General features: G+C 39.8%; 2 protein-coding genes across 3 annotated transcripts in view; both read right to left on the bottom strand.

Annotated features, from left to right (window-relative positions):
- LOC136667957 (collagen alpha-1(XXIII) chain) overlaps positions 1-6,616 on the bottom strand; it is a 122,485-nt gene extending 115,869 nt beyond the window's left edge. Inside the window, 2 exon segments of the mRNA XM_066645148.1 lie at positions 4,846-4,915; positions 6,010-6,616. Of these exon segments, the coding sequence (XP_066501245.1) occupies positions 4,846-4,915; positions 6,010-6,261 (322 nt within the window). The 5' untranslated portion in view covers positions 6,262-6,616.
- Positions 6,617-12,569: 5,953 nt separating this feature from the next.
- Positions 12,570-19,525, bottom strand: clk4b (CDC-like kinase 4b). 2 transcript variants are annotated; one of them, XM_066645588.1, is made up of 13 exons: positions 19,406-19,525; positions 18,229-18,396; positions 16,634-16,862; positions 15,089-15,179; positions 14,737-14,803; positions 14,517-14,633; positions 14,240-14,406; positions 14,021-14,115; positions 13,801-13,930; positions 13,605-13,687; positions 13,437-13,516; positions 13,228-13,318; positions 12,570-13,084 (listed from the first exon to the last, which is right to left on the bottom strand). In XM_066645588.1, the coding sequence occupies exons 2-13, from the start codon at positions 18,384-18,386 to the stop codon at positions 12,935-12,937; spliced, it is 1,458 nt and encodes a 485-aa protein (XP_066501685.1). In that variant the 5' UTR covers positions 18,387-18,396; positions 19,406-19,525; the 3' UTR covers positions 12,570-12,934. The 2 variants fall into 2 exon arrangements, with proteins under 2 accessions (XP_066501685.1, XP_066501686.1); XM_066645589.1 differs by lacking the exons at positions 15,089-15,179; positions 18,229-18,396; positions 19,406-19,525 and having other exon boundaries at positions 12,577-13,084; positions 16,634-16,685.
- Between the last annotated feature and the right edge of the window lie 250 nt (positions 19,526-19,775).

Raw genomic sequence — 19,775 nt, 5'->3', positions numbered from 1 at the left:
ACAGAGTTACCTTTTGCCCCAAGCCCTTCAATACACAGACCCTGGGTCACTCTTTGGTCCAGGCCTTTAATTGGGGAGAGGAAATGCCCTACAAAGACACATTCAGAAAAGTTCCTACATGCTTTCACTTTCTCAGCCCAATCAATCTGGTCAAGAGCCATATGAAACAGGTCCTGCTTCCTGAGGCCCCCAGTTGTTTGCAATGTATTTAGATTTGTTTTAAAATGCCCCTCTTCCCTTAATCTACCCTTACAAGTGCGAGACAACAGAGAACAGCAGTGACTGCAGGGGGAATATATATTTCAGGTGATAAAAAATGGAGGCCCTGTAAAGCAAGTGCGAAAACAGCATGGCTGTAAATCGAAGGCATCTCCTCTTAACTGTAACTGCCACCAACTAAAGACTGTTACACAGCCAGTAAAAACAGTCCACTGAGGGCCGTACCAGCTGCTGGGTTTCTCTTGGATGGACAGTGTTTAGTGGATGCTCTGATAATTAACAGTTAATAAAAATATTTGGAGTACTGAGTAGGAAGGCTATACACAGCTCCCTTTGATCTGAGCTTGTGCAAAATAGCTTAGGCATGATATAAAACGGAGCGTACCATAAAAAGTGTCACAGTCAGCAGGCCGCAATTGCAAAAATGTAACTAATTTGACCGCAAATCACCCTGCATCAGATAAAAAAGAAATGCTTAGCTGCTGAATAACATATCTCCCTCCACACAAAAACGACAGAGTGGTTTCTTTTCACAGGCACAGTACTGGCAGCGTAAACCATCCTGCACACATCTGAGTGCTCTTTCTCACACGACCACAGCGCATTAGTAAGACTAAAGTTACACATGGACTTACCGAGCTTTTAAAAAGAACATGGCAAATCAGATTTACACCTTACAGCAGGCTTTCTGGACTTACAGCCGTACACACTCACTAACCACAAATAAGTGCTAAACCACACTGCTGCCTGATGCTGTTGTCTCCACAGAGGGATTGATTCCAAGGATGACCAGGGATTTATACATTAGATAGCACTAATTTCTGAAATGTATTTGTCATGTGTGCCTGTACCTTTCTCTATCGATTTCTGTGTGTCTATCTGTCAATTGATCTATCTGTTGGTCTTCTGTCTATTGATCTGTCTGGGTGTTTATCTACAGTATTGGTCAGCTGGTCCATCTATTTATCTATACACCTATCAATCTGTTGAAGTGGAACTCGATGACACAGCATTCCATACAAGAATTACAGTGGGAAGTCTTTGGCCTGTGGTAGCAGTGTAGCAGATTCTCTATACAGACCCAAACAGCAAGATTAAACACCCCAGACCTGGGGGTTTCATGTCAGTTTATTACTGTGTTCCATTGTTTCATAAATACAATGAAAACACAGAAGTTCACATTTTGGTTTGAGTTAAGACAGAACCATTTTATTAGAAGTTCATTACTAGTTTTATCTTGTATGGTGCTCTGGTGAACCCCCCTCCCCTTTTTCAGAAATGAAATTCAAAAATTGCTACAATATGTCTGTACTGTGAACAACGTTCCATTTGATTTACTACCATTTCATCACGTGACTGATTTTACTAATTGCATCATTAATGTATAAAGCTCCCAGGACCTCTGGTTTTTCAGTGGAGAGACCTGTGGTCAAGTTCTTTAAAAATGTGCTTATATAGCATTAAAAGAAGGAGCCGGGATATCTGTAACATTTCTATGTCATGATTTCTACTTATTTTACATTCTGTAAGTCCACTGCTGGTGCTGCGTTGCTAAATCCACACACTAAACTGTTGAGGATTTTTATACAGAATTACACTTAGGTCTCTGGTTAGGTTTGGTGTTATGATTGTGGTTAAGATTATGTTTTGGTTAGTTTTAGGGTTATGATTATGACTAGGGCTAGGTTTAGGGTTAGTTTTAGAGGTAGGGTTAAGGGCAATTTTTCACAGAATATCCATCAGAAATTCCACAAAGTGCTGAACTATATTTTGTATAATTCTGCCCCATCAATATGCCAACTTGGGCAACTGCCTATGTTGCTCATATCTTTATAAAAAATCCCTCTAGCTCATTAACCTTCAAGGAATGATCAGTCATTTTCAGTCAAGTAACAGTGAAACAGATATTGTACTGAAAGTAAGTGGCAAGAATGTATCAAAGGCTTTGCACTAAACTGATTTTAAACATGCATCCATGTGGGGACCCACTCTATGGAACATAAACTGAGTTGACCTGAACTGAAATGTATACAAAAAAATAAATTTGATATAATATGAATGGACTATTATTCATTATTTTACCCTGAAGAGAATAAAGCAGTAACAGAAACTGAATAAATGACTGATTGCTATTTCCAGGTGGTAAATATGACTGGGCTGATTACTGTTCTTTGAAGAGCGTTAGTAATAGAGTAAGAGTAATATCTGTATGCTCTGTGGAACATTTAATGTGGTCTCATGGAAGCATAGTCGTATCCTCAGTTAGTTTTGGTCTATTCTGCTCTTGCTTATGCCTCTGGCGATGTACACATTGAAAACGCAATCTGTTTCTAACTCTGCGCAGATTGTGGACAGTTTTAGCCATGGCTTGGTTTCTAACTTTTGCAAAAACACATGGCAGCACATCCTGTTCATAAGGAGTGTTCCCAGAGTCATGTCTGATAATATATGCATATAATGCAAAAATAAAGGTCTAATACCAAAGCAAAACAAAGTAAAACAAGGTGATTGTTCTATTTATGAATAGTTATGAGACTGGCTAATACTCACTGGGTTTGAAACCCTGTGGGCAGCTACTGAAAAGGCTATTTATGCCAAAAACTACATTGTGGCCATAGTTATTTTACCTATGGAATATCACTGAGATGGCAACAGTTGCCCATGATGTTGTATAACCTCTGTACCAATGTGTACAGACAGACTGATCTTACAAAATACAGCAGCTGCTTGGTTTTGACCAGGAAATATTACATTTCTGTGCCATAAGATAAAGAGATAAATAACAATTCATTGATGTCAACTGAAATTGCAAAAATAAATATCACATTTACCCAGTTATATTATCCCACAAGCATCAAACCCCTAAACATTTTCCAACAGCTTTCATTCAATTCACTCTTGGCACCAACTTCAAAATGGAAATAGAGTTTCACAGAGATTTATAGATGTGGAGGCTATTACTGTGGAAAACAAAATCAGAAAGAGGATGGTAGGTCTAGTCAGTGTCCCCAGGGACTTGCGTGTGAAGCCAAACCATATCTACAGTTTGGCAAGCCCCACAGAAAGGGCTTGTATGGAGTTTTCAGGTAGGCATCAATGTCATGAAAGCATGGCGGAGGCAGTAAATCCCAGCGTATATAATTCTACAAAGCATTGCGGGGGCACGCTTCTGATTTAAGCCTCAAATAAACCTGTCGTTTTCTCTGAGGCGCTATGTTCCCAGACAGCAGAATTGTAAAAAGAATGCAACAAAGTGCAAAAATACACATAGGGTTAAGCACCAGCGCTCCTACTGACACCCTCTCTACATTTCCATGCTTTAAACTCGGGATTTCACAACATAGCCACTGCTGTCAATCAGCCAAAGGACAGAAGAAGCACATTTGGGGATTTATAACTTCCACATGTAGGCTGTGTTTAAGCTGCATGAAGTCTAGGAGAGTGAGAAGATTCAGTTTGCGGTCACGCAGATGTACCAGCCAGAGCACATCAGCAGGAGATACATTCCATTTAATGTTACGAGATGCAGCACTGAGATACTGACTATGAAATGTGTGGACAACAAGAACATATCTACATATCAAGACATAATTGTCAATCATTTACTTTCTATTCACCAGTCAGCTACAGCATTAAAATGACCTTATTTCATTCTCTCAGCTCCACTCACAATACAGGGGCACCTTGTTTTTCTACAACTACAGACTGTGGGCAATCTGTTCCTATGCATACATTGTTAGACCCCTTGTTACCTTGTTCTTCAAATGTTCAGAAATGTCCCCAGAGTATCAGCGCAACATGCAGTAACACGATACCACAATGTGAGTGTCATTGAAGCAGAGAATGATCCACTACTCAAATCATACCTGCTTTGTGGTGGTTCTGTGGAGGTCCTGACCATTAAAGAACAGGGTGAAAGGGGATTTAAAAGATAAGCAGAGCAATAGATGGACTACAGTGTGTAAATACAGAATTACAATGTGTACTGTGATAAAATGGATAATGAATGAAGAGATATTAACATTTAGCGTTATGACTGATTATGACTGCATCTTAAAACCCATATATACACACACACACCAAATATTATGCCACAAAAACCCCATTTATATAGCAGTACCACACAGCCAATCAGAGGAGAGCTTGTACATATATCAGTCTTAAAGAAACAGGATCAGAAGAACTCTGACCAGTCGGACACTGTTTTATATAAAAAAAATTATGACTGGTGTCAAAAAAACAGACAAATATTCTAAATGCAACTGGACGGTACAATAATAATGAAAATGATAGATAAAGGCCTTTAAAAATGTCTTGAGCCTAGTGCACAGATTGATACAGTACAGTAGTGTTAATGTGCATCACCCATTGGTGTCACGACTTACAAAAGAACGTTTTTATAAGAAACTGACCTTCTGGAAGCTTTGTTTTTAAGAGTGGATGTATCCAATGATTTGACCTGACAGAACAAGCCTGTTAATCTGATTTTAGAATTTCATTCCCAAATCGCATGCTGTCGGTCACCTGCACTCGGAATGAGCTGATTCTTAAACATCTGGAAATTCTTACAAAGAAAGGCAGTCCTGTAGAGAGTTTTAGAGAGTGGAAATATCCAGAGAGACTGACCTGGTGGGCACGAGCACCCCTGCAGCACGTCCCTAGGTGTCCGCAGCTTAGGGCCTTCCTCCAATAGTCTCTGCAGAAACAACATTAAATACATTTTAAAGTTCCATAATCTGTTGTGATTCTTGGAGGAAGTGACATTATCAGTTGCAATGACTTAAAGGCTATGGGTTAAGAACAGATATTTAACATTCATTGCCAACTAATGCAGCGGAGCACAGTTCCAGTGCCTGTAGCTCATTAAGACATTTATAAATATAATTGCATCAATTTAAGATAAGATATAAATGTGTGTGTATGTACATATATAGCATGTGGAAATGTGCTTGACCTCTGCATTTAACCCATCTGTGGCAGTAAACACGCATACACACAGACTAGTGATTAGGGGCCGTGCACGCAGACAGAGAGAGAGAGAGAGAGAGAGAGAGAGAGAGAGAGAGAGAGAGAGAGAGAGAGAGAGAGAGAGAGAGAGAGAGAGAGAGAGAGAGAGAGAGAGAGAGAGCGCTTAGGGCAGCCACCCTCAGAATCCAGGGATCATTTTGGGGGTTAGGTGCACTTCAGTCGTGGATGTTCCTGTCGGTTGTAGGGATCAAATCCAGTGACCGTCCAGTCCTAAGAACGCTTCTCTAAACATTAGGCCAGGCCTGCCCCCTGTTGTGCGGGTTTGTTTAAATATATATCACAAAAATAAAAGTCTATAATAGATACTTAATAAAAAAAAAATTAAATTTTTACAATGTAATAAATGCACCAAATTTGTGAGTACAATATATGGTGAATAATAAAGCAAAATAAATGTATTGTAACCAATTTCAAAATGCCAAACCATTCAGTCCAGTCAATAAAACACAAATAACGGAAAATATCTAAATAGACCATACAATGTAAAAGAAAATAAAAACTAAATAACATATCAATTGCAAAGCCATGTTTATTTTTATTTTGTGATTATTTTAAACCCCTTTTAAGCTAAATAAATAAATACATAAATAAAACTGTCAAACAAATGTGAAATGAAACATCGAATATCTAAAAATAATAATAAAGGGACACACCATTGTGTAAAATATATAAATAATGATAGAATGTGATTATAATAATGAGAAATGTTTTGAAAGATACGGCCATGGCCAGTGTAAATGGACACTGAGCCGTGACGCTGACCTTCTGCACGAGCTGGTCGATGAGGTCCCACAGTGTTCCGTTGAGCTGGAGCCATGTGGGCTCCGCGGTGAGGAGTGAGTTTTGCGCGGACTCCAGCCGCTCCACTCGGTGCTGCAGGTGGACGGTCCTGAACGAGACGAGCGCGCACACAACCGCGGACACAACGCAGAGCGCGCAGCACAGAGCCGTGCGCGCGCAGCCACCGCAGCCCGCGCGCTTCTCCATCTTCTCCAGTTCGGCTTTACCTTGCATCCTCACAGCGCGCGCTCACAACCACAGATCCACAGACTCCCACAGTGACCCTTACTGCCCTCTCTCTCTCTCTGTCTGTCTCCTTCTGACTGTCTCACACACTTTCTCTCTCCCTCACTCACTCTCTCTATCTGCAGCTGTGAGGACGCACGCGGGGACGTCTCTAACCAGCTGTGCGAGGAGCACGAGTGAACACTCTTCCAGCTGTTTATTTCCCGGGGCAACTTTTGCTCCTCGCGCCAGCACTTCACCAATCCGCTTCCAGCAGCGCGAGAGCTCCTCAGTTAAAGCAGCCCACTCTAACAACGTGATAATAAAGTAAACACACTGGCTCGAGCACACCTGATTTCCTACGCTTCAAAATAAAAGTACCAGCAAAGTACTTTAACGGAAGTTTAACTTTACTGAGGAGCTCTGTTGTTTTGCAGAATGCCTCAAAGACAAAAAGCCTTGAAGTAAACAACAGCTAAATACAGGAGGTACTGAAACCCAGGAGAAAAGAAAGTGAACTAGCCTAAACAAGAGTTAGTGCTGATACAGAGGAGAGAAGAAAACTCATGAAACACATACATTTCATCAAACTTTCATTAAATCCTCTTACATTTTTATAGTAAATGATTTTAAAACGTCTCCATTCTCAACACTTTAAAGTGAGATCCAGTGAAAAGTAACTATCCCGGAATTCTTGGATCTTCTCTTCTAGAAGTGAAGTAATTAAGAATGGCAAATGTTTGATAAATGGTTTAGAAAAAAATAGCAAATGTAGGAAAGTTACTATAAAGTAGACTAATACTGTCTTCAATCGTGTTTGTATAAGAGAAGTCAGTAAAGCAGTATTTTTTAGTGTTGAGGGTGGAGCTAACAGTACAGTATCTATAGAGTGAAATAGATAAATGTGTGTCTGATTGTGTTTGTGGTAGTTAGTGACTCAGTAGTGAACATCAGAAAACTGAAGGTAGCTCTTCTATTCTGGGCCAGCTGTAAGAGCTTGATGGTTAAGATAGGAAAACCAGCCAGGAGTGAAGTGCAATAGTCAAGGCTTGAGTTGTTGATGCTGATAATACCTCAGTAGCCTGTCTAAAGAGAAAGGGTTTAATATTCTAGATGCTGTGAAGGTAGATGAAAGACCAAGTCAGGTTTGAGACCTGCTTTGTAAACAAGGAGTTCTTAAATGAAATGGCAAAATCCTCAAAGAGAATGTCTGAAGATTCAGGGATGTACCGCAGCAATAAAATACCTAAAATTTCATTCTTCCATTGTGGAGAGTACTATGCCCCTTGTCTTGTCAGACCACCTGCCCCTCAGGTATGAATTTAAATGAATAATTGTGGAACAGGAATATCTATGTTCATCCCATCAGATGTCATTAACCTTGTAAATTGCTGTTTCCTGATATAACATAACAATCTATTTAAAAAACAAATCCGTGAATGCACAGGTAACACAGTGGCACAACAGGTAGCATTGCTGCTGCACAGCTCCAGGGTCTTGTGGTCCTGGCTTCAATCCTGAGATCAGGTGACCCCCTAAAACCAGGCTGTGAATCAGTGCAGCTGTATTTCTTTGCAGTTATGGAACGCCATCCAAGATCAATATGTATGCTGCTGTGAAGTGTAGCAAAATGGTGCTACATGTAACTTCACTGCAGTTCTGGGGTCCTGAGATAGATCCTAGATTCTCTGTAAAATTGTACATAGGTTTGAATTTGAGTAGGTAAGTGTGTGAAAGTGTACACAGGTTTGAGTGTGTAAGTGTGACATTGTACAGAGGTTTGATTGTGTAAACAGGACATTGTACAGAAGTTTGAGTGTGTAAGCGTGACATTGTACAGAGGTTTGAGTGTGTAAACAGAACATTGTACACAGGTTTGAGTGTGTAAACAGAACATTGCACAGAGGTTTGAGTGTGTAAGCTTGACATTGTACAGAGGTTTGAGTGTGTAAGCGTGACATTGTACAGAGGTTTGAGTGTGTAAGCATGGCATTGTACAGAGGTTTGAGTGTGTATGCGTGACATTGTACAGAGGTTTGAGTGTGTAACATTGTACAGAGGTTTGAGTGTGTAAGTGTGACATTGTACAGAGGTTTGAGTGTGTAAGTGTAACATTGTACAGAGGTTTGAGTGTGTAAGCGTGACATTGTACAGAGGTTTGAGTGTGTACGCATGACATTGTACAGAAGTTTGAGTGTGTAAGCATGACATTGTACAGAAGTTTGAGTGTGTAAGCGTGACATTGTACACAGGTTTGAGTGTGTATGCGTGACATTGTACTGAGTGTGTTAGCGTGACATTGTACAGAGGTTTGAGTGTGTAAGCGTGACATTGTACAGAAGTTTGAGTGTGTACGCGTGACATTGTACAGAAGTTTGAGTGTGTATGCGTGACATTGTACAGAAGTTTGAGTGTGTAAGCATGACATTGTACAGAAGTTTGAGCGTGTAAGCGTGACATTATACACAGATTTGAGTGTGTAAGCGTGTCATTGTACAGAGGTTTGAGTGTGTATGCGTGACATTGTACTGAGTGTGTTAGCGTGACATTGTACACAGGTTTGAGTGTGTAAGCATGACATTGTACAAAGGTTTGAATGTGTAAGCGTGACATTGTACGCAGGTTTGAGTGTGTAAGCATGACATTGTACAGAAGTTTGAGCGTGTAAGCGTGACATTGTACACAGGTTTGAGTGTGTAAGCGTGACATTGTACAGAGGTTTGAGTGTGTAAGCATGACATCGTACAGAGGTTTGAGTGTGTAAGCGTGACATTGTACAGAGGTTTGAGTGTGTAAGCATGACATCGTACAGAGGTTTGAGTGCGTAAGCGTGACATTGTACACAGGTTTGAGTGTGTAAGCGTGACATTGTACACAGGTTTGAGTGTGTAAGTGTAACATTGTACAGAGGTTTGAGTGTGTAAGCGTGACATTGTACACAGGTTTGAGTGTGTAAGTGTAACATTGTACAGAGGTTTGAGTGTGTAAGCATGACATTGTACAGAAGTTTGAGCGTGTAAATGTGACATTGTACACAGGTTTGAGTGTGTAAGCGTGACATTGTACTGAGTGTGTTAGCTTGACATTGTACACAGGTTTGAGTGTGTAAGCATGACATTGTACAGAAGTTTGAGCGTGTAAATGTGACATTGTACACAGGTTTGAGTGTGTAAGCGTGACATTGTACTGAGTGTGTTAGCTTGACATTGTACACAGGTTTGAGTGTGTAAGCATGACATTGTACAGAGGTTTGAATGTGTAAGCGTGACATTGTACACAGGTTTGAGTGTGTAAGCATGACATTGTACAGAGGTTTGAATGTGTAAGCGTGACATTGTACGCAGGTTTGAGTGTGTAAGCGTGACATTGTACACAGATTTGTATGTGTAAAACGACATTGTACACAGGTTTGAGTGTGTAAGCGTGACATTGTACACAGGTCTGAGTGTGTAATCATGACATTGTACAGAGGTTTGAGTGTGTAAGTGTGACATTGTACAGAGGTTTGAGTGTGTAAGCGTGACTTTGTACACAGGTCTGAGTGTGTAATAATGACATTGTACAGAGGTTTGAGTGTGTAAGTGTGACATTGTACAGAGGTTTGAGTGTGTAAGCGTGATATTGTACAGAGGTTTGAGTGTGTAAGCGTGATATTGTACGCAGGTTTGAGTGTGTAAGCGTGACATTGTACGCAGGTTTGAGTGTGTAAGCATGACATTGTACAGAGGTTTGAGTGTGTAAGTGTGACATTGTACAGAGGTTTGAGTGTGTAAGCGTGATATTGTACAGAGGTTTGAGTGTGTAAGCGTGATATTGTACGCAGGTTTGAGTGTGTAAGCGTGACATTGTACGCAGGTTTGAGTGTGTAAGCATGACATTGTACACAGGTTTGAGTGTGTATGCGTGACATTGTACTGAGTGTGTTAGCGTGACATTGTACACAGGTTTGAGTGTGTAAGCATGACATTGTACAGAGGTTTGAGTGTGTAAGCGTGACATTGTGTGCAGGTTTGAGTGTGTAAGCGTGACATTGTGCGCAGGTTTGAGTGTGTAAGCGTGACATTGTACACAGATTTGTATGTGTAAGCATGACATTGTACACAGGTTTGAGTGTGTAATCGTGACATTGTACGCAGGTTTGAGTGTGTAAGCGTGACATTGTACACAGGTTTGAGTGTGTAAGCGTGACATTGTACAGAGGTTTGAGTGTGTAAGTGAGACATTGTACAGAGGTTTGAGTGTGTAAGCGTGACATTGTACACAGATTTGTATGTGTAAGCATGACATTGTACACAGGTTTGAGTGTGTAATCGTGACATTGTACGCAGGTTTGAGTGTGTAAGCGTGACATTGTACACAGGTTTGAGTGTGTAAGCGTGACATTGTACAGAGGTTTGAGTGTGTAAGTGAGACATTGTACAGAGGTTTGAGTGTGTAAGCGTGACATTGTACGCAGGTTTGAGTGTGTAAGCGTGACATTGTACGCAGGTTTGAGTGTGTGAGCGTGCAATTGTACACAGGTTTGAGTGTGAGTGGGTGGGTGAGTGTTTGATACATAGGTTTGAATGTGAGTGGGTGAATGTATGAAATAATCCACAGATATTAGTGTGTTGGTGACATTAGTGTGTTGGGTGTGTGTGCGAAATTGTCCACAGTTGTGAGTGTGAGTGGCTTGGAGAGTGTGAAATTGTCTACAGGTTTGAATGTGACTGATTTTGCATGTGTTTGAAATTGTAAACAGTTTCAAGTGTGACTGCGTGAGTGTGTAAAATTGTCAACAGGTTTGAGTGTGAGTGAGTGGGTGTTTGAAACACAGGTTTAAATGTTAGAGGGTGAATGTATGAAATTATCCACAGATATTAGTGTTGGTGACTGGCTGTGTGTGAAATTGTGAACAGTCATGAGTGCGAGTGGCTTGGTGAGTATGAAATTGTCTATAGGTTCGGGTGTGACAGGGTGAGTGTGTGAATTTGTCCACAAGTTTGAGTGTGAGTGTTTAAAATGATCCACAGGTGAGTGTGTGACTGGGTGATTTTGTGAAATTTTGTGAACTTGTCCACATCAGTGTGACTGAATGTGCATGTTTTTGAAGTTGTAAACAAGTTTATGTGTGATGCCCTGTGGTGAAGTATTGCCCTGTACATGGTGCTTTGTTGCCTTGTTCTTAATGGTTTTGGACCGACTCAACCCTGAACAGAATAATAGCATTACAGTTGAATGAATGAATTTGTGAATACAAAGGTTTACAAATAAGGCCTACATTTCTAAAGAAAACTTAAAAGGATCTGCAAATAAATTAATTCTGTAGCACCTTTTCCCTAAGAGTGGAGTTCTCAAATCTGAATTTCCTAGACCAAGTGTGCACTCAATCTGTCGTGTCCACTACCAACTCTTTTCGTCTCCACTACCAAGTCCATTCTCCAATCATGACTTGTTGTGGAGTTGCGGTGCCACCTACAGGACACACATTGATGGTGATAACCAAATATCTGAAGAGATTTAAGTTTCCTTTCAACACTTAAAACTTATGTTCTTTGGATTTACATATTTATAAGATTGAAAATCTTGAAAGCCCTGCCCCACAAGTAGAGCTGTTCCATAGGTTTCTTACGTAAGAAATCCTTTTTTTGTCTGAACTTGTCCATTAGAAACTGTCTTTGGAACATTGCCGTTTCAAAGCCTAAATGCGTAGCCACAGTGTTGAGTGATGCACCTAAAAAATTGGAAGGTTTGACATAATGTTGTTGTAATTTATCCAGCAAGAACAGAGGGTGAATCATTCACCAGTGTGGTTAGTACATGGGGTCTTCTATGAAGCATCTCCACAAAAACACTGGACAGTGTTTGTACTGAGCTGGTATTCTACTGCATTAAACCACTCACTAATTTCAGCCATTTGGAAAGCTGCACTTCAGGATGTGAACTATGCACTCAGAGTATTAGGCCACACCCGACAGTCCTTGGGAACCATAAGCCGTTTTGAAATGTTTGTGTCATTTGTTTTGACGTTTTCCTCCCAATCTAACATGTCACTATTATAAAAATTTTTGCATTGTACTCTTTTCCTTTGAACTTCTACATTTCTTTTTACTGGATTGTGAACTTGCTACATTTCAACCCCAACGATTACAGTTTCTAATGGTTTGTGAGTAAAATTTTCTGTGCTTGTTTTTCCAGGTGTAATGATGCTATTCCAACAACTGATTTAATTACAGTGTTGAAGTTGGCACGGTACAGCAAAGAAAACACTAAAAAGTGCAGAAAATAGTTCTCCATGATTCAAAATCACAAATGCAAAACAACAATTACAGTTGTAAAGAAAACAATGCACCTTTAAATAAAAGAAAAGATACTCAAGTTTAATGACAAAATACATCAGGACATGGCTCTTACACTCCATCAATTGTTAAATACGAACAGTAATCAAGCACAAAATCCTCAAGGAGAAACAAGTAGTATTTGCATGGTATAGCTGTTTACTGGCGAGCTGGCTCTCTGCAGGAAATACAAGATCACCGTTTGTCTTTGTTCACCATGCAGATGAGGTATAGCTGCATTTATTAAGAAATCCTTTTCTTAACAGTTCAAGTTTTAAGTGCTACTTATTGCTCCTTTGAAGCAGACTGATACAGTCAGCAGAAATCTCCCTGGGAGCTGTAATGAGGTAAAGCCGATGAAAAGATCACTTTTTACTCTCTTTCCAAAGAGGTGCAAAAAAAGCGTGTCTGAGGGCATCGTCCAGGGTGATGCGTTTGGACACATCATAGTCCATCATCTTCTGGAGCAGGTCAAACAGCTGCTCATGGTCCTTGCTCTTTGAGGACATGTATTGCTGGAAGAGTAAACAAGCCCTTGTATTAATGCATAAATAGATGTGAACAAAGTAAGCTTAGTTATTTGTATCAAGGCAAAACTAAATGAAATCATCTGCATCACTTTACGTGTGACGAAGTCTGGATATTCTGAGTGAAATACCTTGAGAGGTTTGCAGTGCTTCCTTACATATCTCCCTGATGAACTTTGCTCATCCCAGTCCAGCTTGTCATGGTAAACATAGCGCTGCTTCCTATAAACAAACCAGAGTTTGGTGTTTACCTGAGGCTTCCATTTACTGTGCTGAAACTTGAGAGAGAAAAAGGCTATCCCACTATATGAAAGCAAATGAAATAATGTTTTATTCCTACTTTGTTTTCTGAAGCATGTGGACAGGTATGGGGCCCAGAACTCTCTCCATCATGGCCAGATGCTCCTTGCTGTCATGAGTCTGTAACACATTATGGACGTGTGTCATAAGTACAATGTTATCATCAAAATAGTAGATGGACTGAAGAGTGCTCTCTTTTGGTACTTGCCTGAAACAGGGTTAATCCCAAATAGTACTCAATTAGAATGCAGCCCAGACTCCAAACATCACAGGCCTGGTTCCAGCCAAGCTCTGGCAGTGCAAATGAAGAACAAATAATGCTATGTGTAAATGAACTGCAGCTTTAAAAGGTTATGAAACACTGTCCTTGAAATAGCCTCATTTTAATGTAATGAGCCTCTTACCCAAGATGACCTCAGGTGCTCTGTAGTGGCGTGTTGACACCACTGAAGTGTGGTGCTCGTGGTCATATGTTGCATTTCCAAAGTCAACCACTTTCACATCAAGGTTCTTCAATGTTCTCTCATCCCGTTTCTGTATCAGTAAAAACAGGGGCACTTTAGCACTGCCTAAAGCTAACACTAAAATTTGAAAAAAGAACAGATGCTGAACGCCATAGCTCACCAATTTGCCGTTGTATTCAATGTCATAGTACGAGTCCACAAACAGAATATTTTCTGGTTTCAAGTCTGTGTGTGTTAGTTTATTCTGATGAAGAACTTCAGATAAAAAAAAAAACATATGTAATCAAATACAAGACAAGAACAAATATCTAATAATATATAACATTATATGTAATGTGCAATTCAAAGACTTTTGGTAAAGCAATCACTGTGTGCTTACAATGCACAGCTCTGAAGATCTGAAATGCCATGTGTCTGATCTGGTCCACTGTGAAGGGCAAAAAGCCATTCTCTTTTAGAAAGTCGTATGTGCTCAGCCCCAGCAACTCAAACACAATACAGATGTGGCCGTGGTGGTCAAACCAGTCCAGCATACGCACACAGGCACTGAAAGGGATATACACAGTTTATTTTCACACTTTAGAAATGCTATTCCATTTGTTTTTCAACCAATAAAAAAAAATAATAATAATAATAATAAATTAAAGAAAACCCACAATTTCTTTTCAGAATCCAGAGAGTTCATTTGTTCCAGCACCTCCACCTCTGACATAGCTGCTTCACGATAACGTTCTAGATTTTTGATGATCTTCAGGGCCACTCTCATACCATCTCTGCCAACACAACATGGACAACAGATGAGGAGAAACCAATAGCACATATTTCTAGGTTTTAGGAGCTCCATAAATTAGGCAGTGAGTGAGATTAAAAGCTTACTTTGAGTGGTCAATGCACTCCACTACTTTTCCAAAAGCTCCTTCTCCTAAAGTGCTTACAATCTCATCTGTGAAGAAGATAAACAGAAGGATTTCAGTATGGCTCAATGATAGCAGATTATCAGAGCTAGTGAATGAACTACAGGGGACTGTGTGAACATTTTTACTGTGTATATGTATATACTGATATTTACTTGTTTAAAAAGCGTGCAAACATCCAGCAAGATACTACAAGGTATTTAGTTACATCCACTGTAAAAATACTTCAGCTCCCCTTCAAATGTTACCTAATATTAACTTGAACTCTCCCAACCACTAGACAGAACAGACAGAGAATGATATGTATTCTATACATCTTGCTCTTAGCATGTGTCCATTGTGATAGATCAGGTGACCCTCCTCATCATCCTCAAAACTCCTGGTTCTTTTCCTGCGATGACTTTTCTGGAAGAGGAGTGAAGTTCATGGACACCAGCATCACCACCATCATCACCATCATCATCATCACCACCATCAAACACCAGTCAGAACCAGGCCCGAACGTGTCATTCATTCATTCAGCAAGAAGGTTGGTGAAGTAGAGGAAGAGAGTCGGACCAGTTCAGAAACCCGCACCAGGCCACGGCAGCAGCAATTTCAAATTCAGCCCCAAGAAACGGCACAGGGGCCAACATAGTGTATGTTACAGAAGAGAGACATGGCAACAACATTTTCAGACATGAGACTTGGAATAAAGTAGAGCAATAGTACAATATACTTTGTAAATTATATTTCAGTCTATTAATTCAGTAATTAAATGAATGGTTATGCAAAAAATCTAATCACAAGTTCAATTACTATTTAATCCAGATGCAGTTCATCAGCCTAAATGTTCTGCTTCAGAGTTTTTAAAGTCTCTGGTATTTGGCAACATTGCTCAAAAACCCCAGTAAATCAGGAGACACCCAAATCTTCTCTATAATGTCATTCTCAAAACCTCTCTCTACATCTTCAAACCATGAACTACAGAAGCTTAAACTTCACACTGCAGCTGATGGCCAGGGCAAGCTAATTTAGACAACAGGTGGCGAATTCCACCAGACCCACAGAACATCCTCCGCACGCATGTCTTTCAGGCATTTGGATGCTAGATTGCAATCAAGACTTCTAAGGTTTCCTGCAATTCATTGCTAGACCCTGCACATAAGGACAATATATATATTTTTTTAATTTACCACAACATATGGTTGCTGACGTGTTTATGGTGGAATTCTTTTTCCTTGCTTTACTTTCTTGAATATCATAAATATCATATGTACTTGTCTGTTTAGTAAACATTATACATGTGTGCACACAGCAAGAGAAATCCCTTGCCTGTGTAAAATACCTTTAGCAAAATTCCAATTCACATTCTGCACATTCTTAACCACATAAACATGTTCGTGAGACCGGAAAATCCTGGTGAGCATGTTGAGAGAGATGTTTGGACATGCATTCACTGAAAAGATTTGGGTAACTACCGACTTGTAATATTTGTTGGCAAACTTTAGCCTGATAACTTAAGTTTCAGAATAAAACTAAACATATCCTGATTTGGTGTACTAAAAAAAACTGTAAAACAGATTTTTCACTAAACCATTCCTTTAAAACACTTGAAATTGGCTGTATATTTACCATAATGTTTAAGCAATATATAAGCAATTTAGAACCTTCTTGACTTCTCTAATATAAAATCCATATAGAAGCTTCCTAACATACATTTTTATTTTAAAAACATCACTGGTTGTTTCTGTACTTAAAATAGACGCAAGAGATATTTCTCTCAAAATATAAAACATAGATTCATGAGCAAAACAAAAACTATTAGGGCACATCAGAAGCCACCCTTAAACCAAAAGTATAATAGTGAAAGCATTTACCGAGTGTGATCGATGGCTGTGGTGGTGAGAGCGCTGGTGTTCTCTGCTGCCACGGCGACTTTGGCCGCTGTGTGCTGAAGATTTGCTGTAGTGGTGCCAGTCCCTGTCCCTCTCCCGTTCCCTCATGGGAACAGCTCGATCGTCAGCTCTCTTCTCATTTCTCTGTAACTCAAGGCTGGGCTCTTGCGCCCTACGCTCCGTGTACTCCAGCTTTCTAGATTTGTGGCACCTGCAGAAATAATGAAAGTCACAGACATGGAAATAACAGAATGTACAGTACCTTCTTCATAACATCTTCAAGTACCCAATTGGAGACAATCAGCTTCTCTACATCAAAAATTTAAACACAAGTCTGTCTTATACAGTTTATTAGCCCTCTCAGAATGTGTGTGAAGAATTCTGCATCTTGACCTGCCAGGCGTCAAAAAGCATCAAATGTCTTTCCAGAAGGAAGGGATCCTCAACAGTGGCTATACTTAGAGCAAGCCTCAGAAACTGTACCTCTGGGAGCCCTTCACTCTTCCTCACACACAAACAGACAGCTTGAGGAAAGCAATGTTTAAACTTGTCAATGTTGTAGTAGTAAATCCTTTAATAGGATGCCACAACTCATGGTATGGCAGGAACTTGTATCATTTAACTGACATGCGTTTTACATGCACAAAAAATATAGTACATAAAAATAAACCCTGCCAATAAATATATATATATCATTACTATTGGAACTAATACTTGAAACTGAAGAAGAAAAAAAAAAAACATTTGAAGATAAGCAAATTTAAATGCAAGTTGACGTAACAAAATATTTGGACCATTTCCTCTGGTTCTGTATTCAGAAAGTATTTCTAACCATGTCGTTTTTAAAATGGCAACAATAGAGCAACATGTTTTTCCTGACCATAGCAGTTTAACACATTCTAATAATTACAGCAGTTTACACATTTACAGGCTCTCAAGTTGCCCCCTCACCGTACGTGAAAGTTCAAGAATTAAACATGCAGCTGTCTATTTTCTCTAAGCATTTAATCTCTGCTCAGTGTAAATCCCAAAGGAAACAACACCTTATATCTGACCCCATAGAAAAATAAATTCAGGGGGAGGGCGTGGGGGAGTGGAAATACAATATGCATCATAGGAACGATATCTCCTGCACTGGATTCTCTGAATTGTTGGCTCCAACACTTAGATTTATCCTTGGTACAATGTGTACAGTACATTGCATTCCAAGCACAAAAATATAAACAGTAAGAGAGAAGAGTGCAATAATATATTTTGTCATTATCATAAACTTTTAGCAGAGTGTGGATAACTTCAAGCCTTAAAGAACACTCAACAGACGTGCGTTATTCTATATCTAAAAAAAACAACACATTTAGTCCAGTGTACCTGGATTTAGAGCAGTCTATGTATGGTGACACTTTTTACACAGATGTCACTAGTGGTGCATTGCAGTTGACATAGACCCAGTACTAAGAAACGTAAAATGACATCGCTCACTTAATCTCTATAATTCCTGCCTTTCTCTTTCCTAATGCCTGAAAAGCCGTACACATGAGAGAAAAAAAATTAAAGGAGCATTTGTAAATCAGGGCTACCTTTCGTAAGTCCTGTAGTGGTGGTAACGGCCGTGTCTCCGCTCTCTCTCCACACTCCTGGAGCTCCTTCTCGGCTTCTTGTGGACCTCTATCCGCTCCTCGCAGCTGTACTCCGACAGCCATCCATCCGGAGAGCGCAATCGTTTCGAGCGCCGCATTCTGCCAAAGCTACAACGCGGAGGGGGAAAAAAAAAGCTTGGGTCATAAAAATTACAAAGGCGAAATCCTACTCCAGGACATTCACTGCCCCTCGCTAGGGCCGTAAAAGCAGATCCAGCCGCCGGGATCTCATTTCACACTGTTTATCTCCAGAGACTTGGCTAATTGGGCTTGATCCGTGCGTAGCTAACACTATATAAACAACTACACCCACCACCGGCTCCTCATACAGCGTCTTTATTACAGCGAAATACACACGAGTATAAACTGTGAACGGGGCTAAAACTGGCTTTTCAAAAGCGTTTAAAATCTGGCATATTTCAGTTAGAAATTATAAAATCTCGCCCTAGCAAAATTTGAATGTAACCGCCGCACAATTTAAGGTGGGGCGGAAAATTAAACAATACCCGTGGTTAAAAATTGACTACAAGTACTTAACTAGACTAATAATCGATAAGCAGCTGTGGTAACACTTTCTTGTAGCTAAATCTACCGCGTTACACGGTTTTATTATCATCTAGTGATAGATACATTTAAGTTTTATGGCTAGAGAACATACAGAACTTGAAAATCAGCTTTTACACAGATTTTTCCCCTCTAGCGATATCTTTTCCCATTTTTATATCCACTCTTCGTCAGGAATGGGAGGTTAATATTAACGTTATATTAATTTCTAAATCAGAACAAACCCCTTCTCGTCTTCCTTTAGACGTCGTACAGTGAGCTAACGGCTAACCGGGGAGTGCTATCACTAGCCAAAAAAACAACAACAGTTTGTTAGCCAAGCGTCCTAACAAGTCTCTGAAGGCTTACATCTGCACAGAATTTTAACTTCTTCACAAAACAATGACTTTAAACGTTATTTCGCATCAGTAAATGAAACAGTAAGGCAGAAAAGGAGCCTAGCCGGTTAGGGCTGTGTTATCTAGCAGCTTCTCGTAAAGAAAGAAAACCTTCCATCTAATGGTTAAACGTTCCCGTGAAAATCTGATAATATATTAAAGATAAACACTCTCACCTTAGACTGCTTAATTCAGGTGGTAAAATAAAACAACGATATTGCCACAACCCGTTTCCGCTTTCCTGTGTTTCTGCTCAACTCCCGTATTAAAGGAAACAACGCTCAACAAATTTGAAGCACGCTCGTCTCACAAATGGTTCCCTACATCCTTCTTAGTGCGCACTACATAGGACATCAAACTAGGGCTTCAACATCCCGGCTAATCAATAAACACTGATGCAATACGAATGGAAAACAAGTAATAATAATAATAATAACAACAACAACAACAACAATAATAAAACAATATATCCATATTTAAAAATATAAATCTGAAGGATCTATGTATGATCATTAAATTTAGGTAATTTCATTATGTGTTAAAATG

This window comes from Hoplias malabaricus, chromosome 15 (assembly GCF_029633855.1).
Source record: "Hoplias malabaricus isolate fHopMal1 chromosome 15, fHopMal1.hap1, whole genome shotgun sequence".
In the NCBI taxonomy this organism is placed as follows: domain Eukaryota; kingdom Metazoa; phylum Chordata; class Actinopteri; order Characiformes; family Erythrinidae; genus Hoplias; species Hoplias malabaricus.
This window is presented reverse-complemented; position numbering and strand designations above follow the sequence as displayed.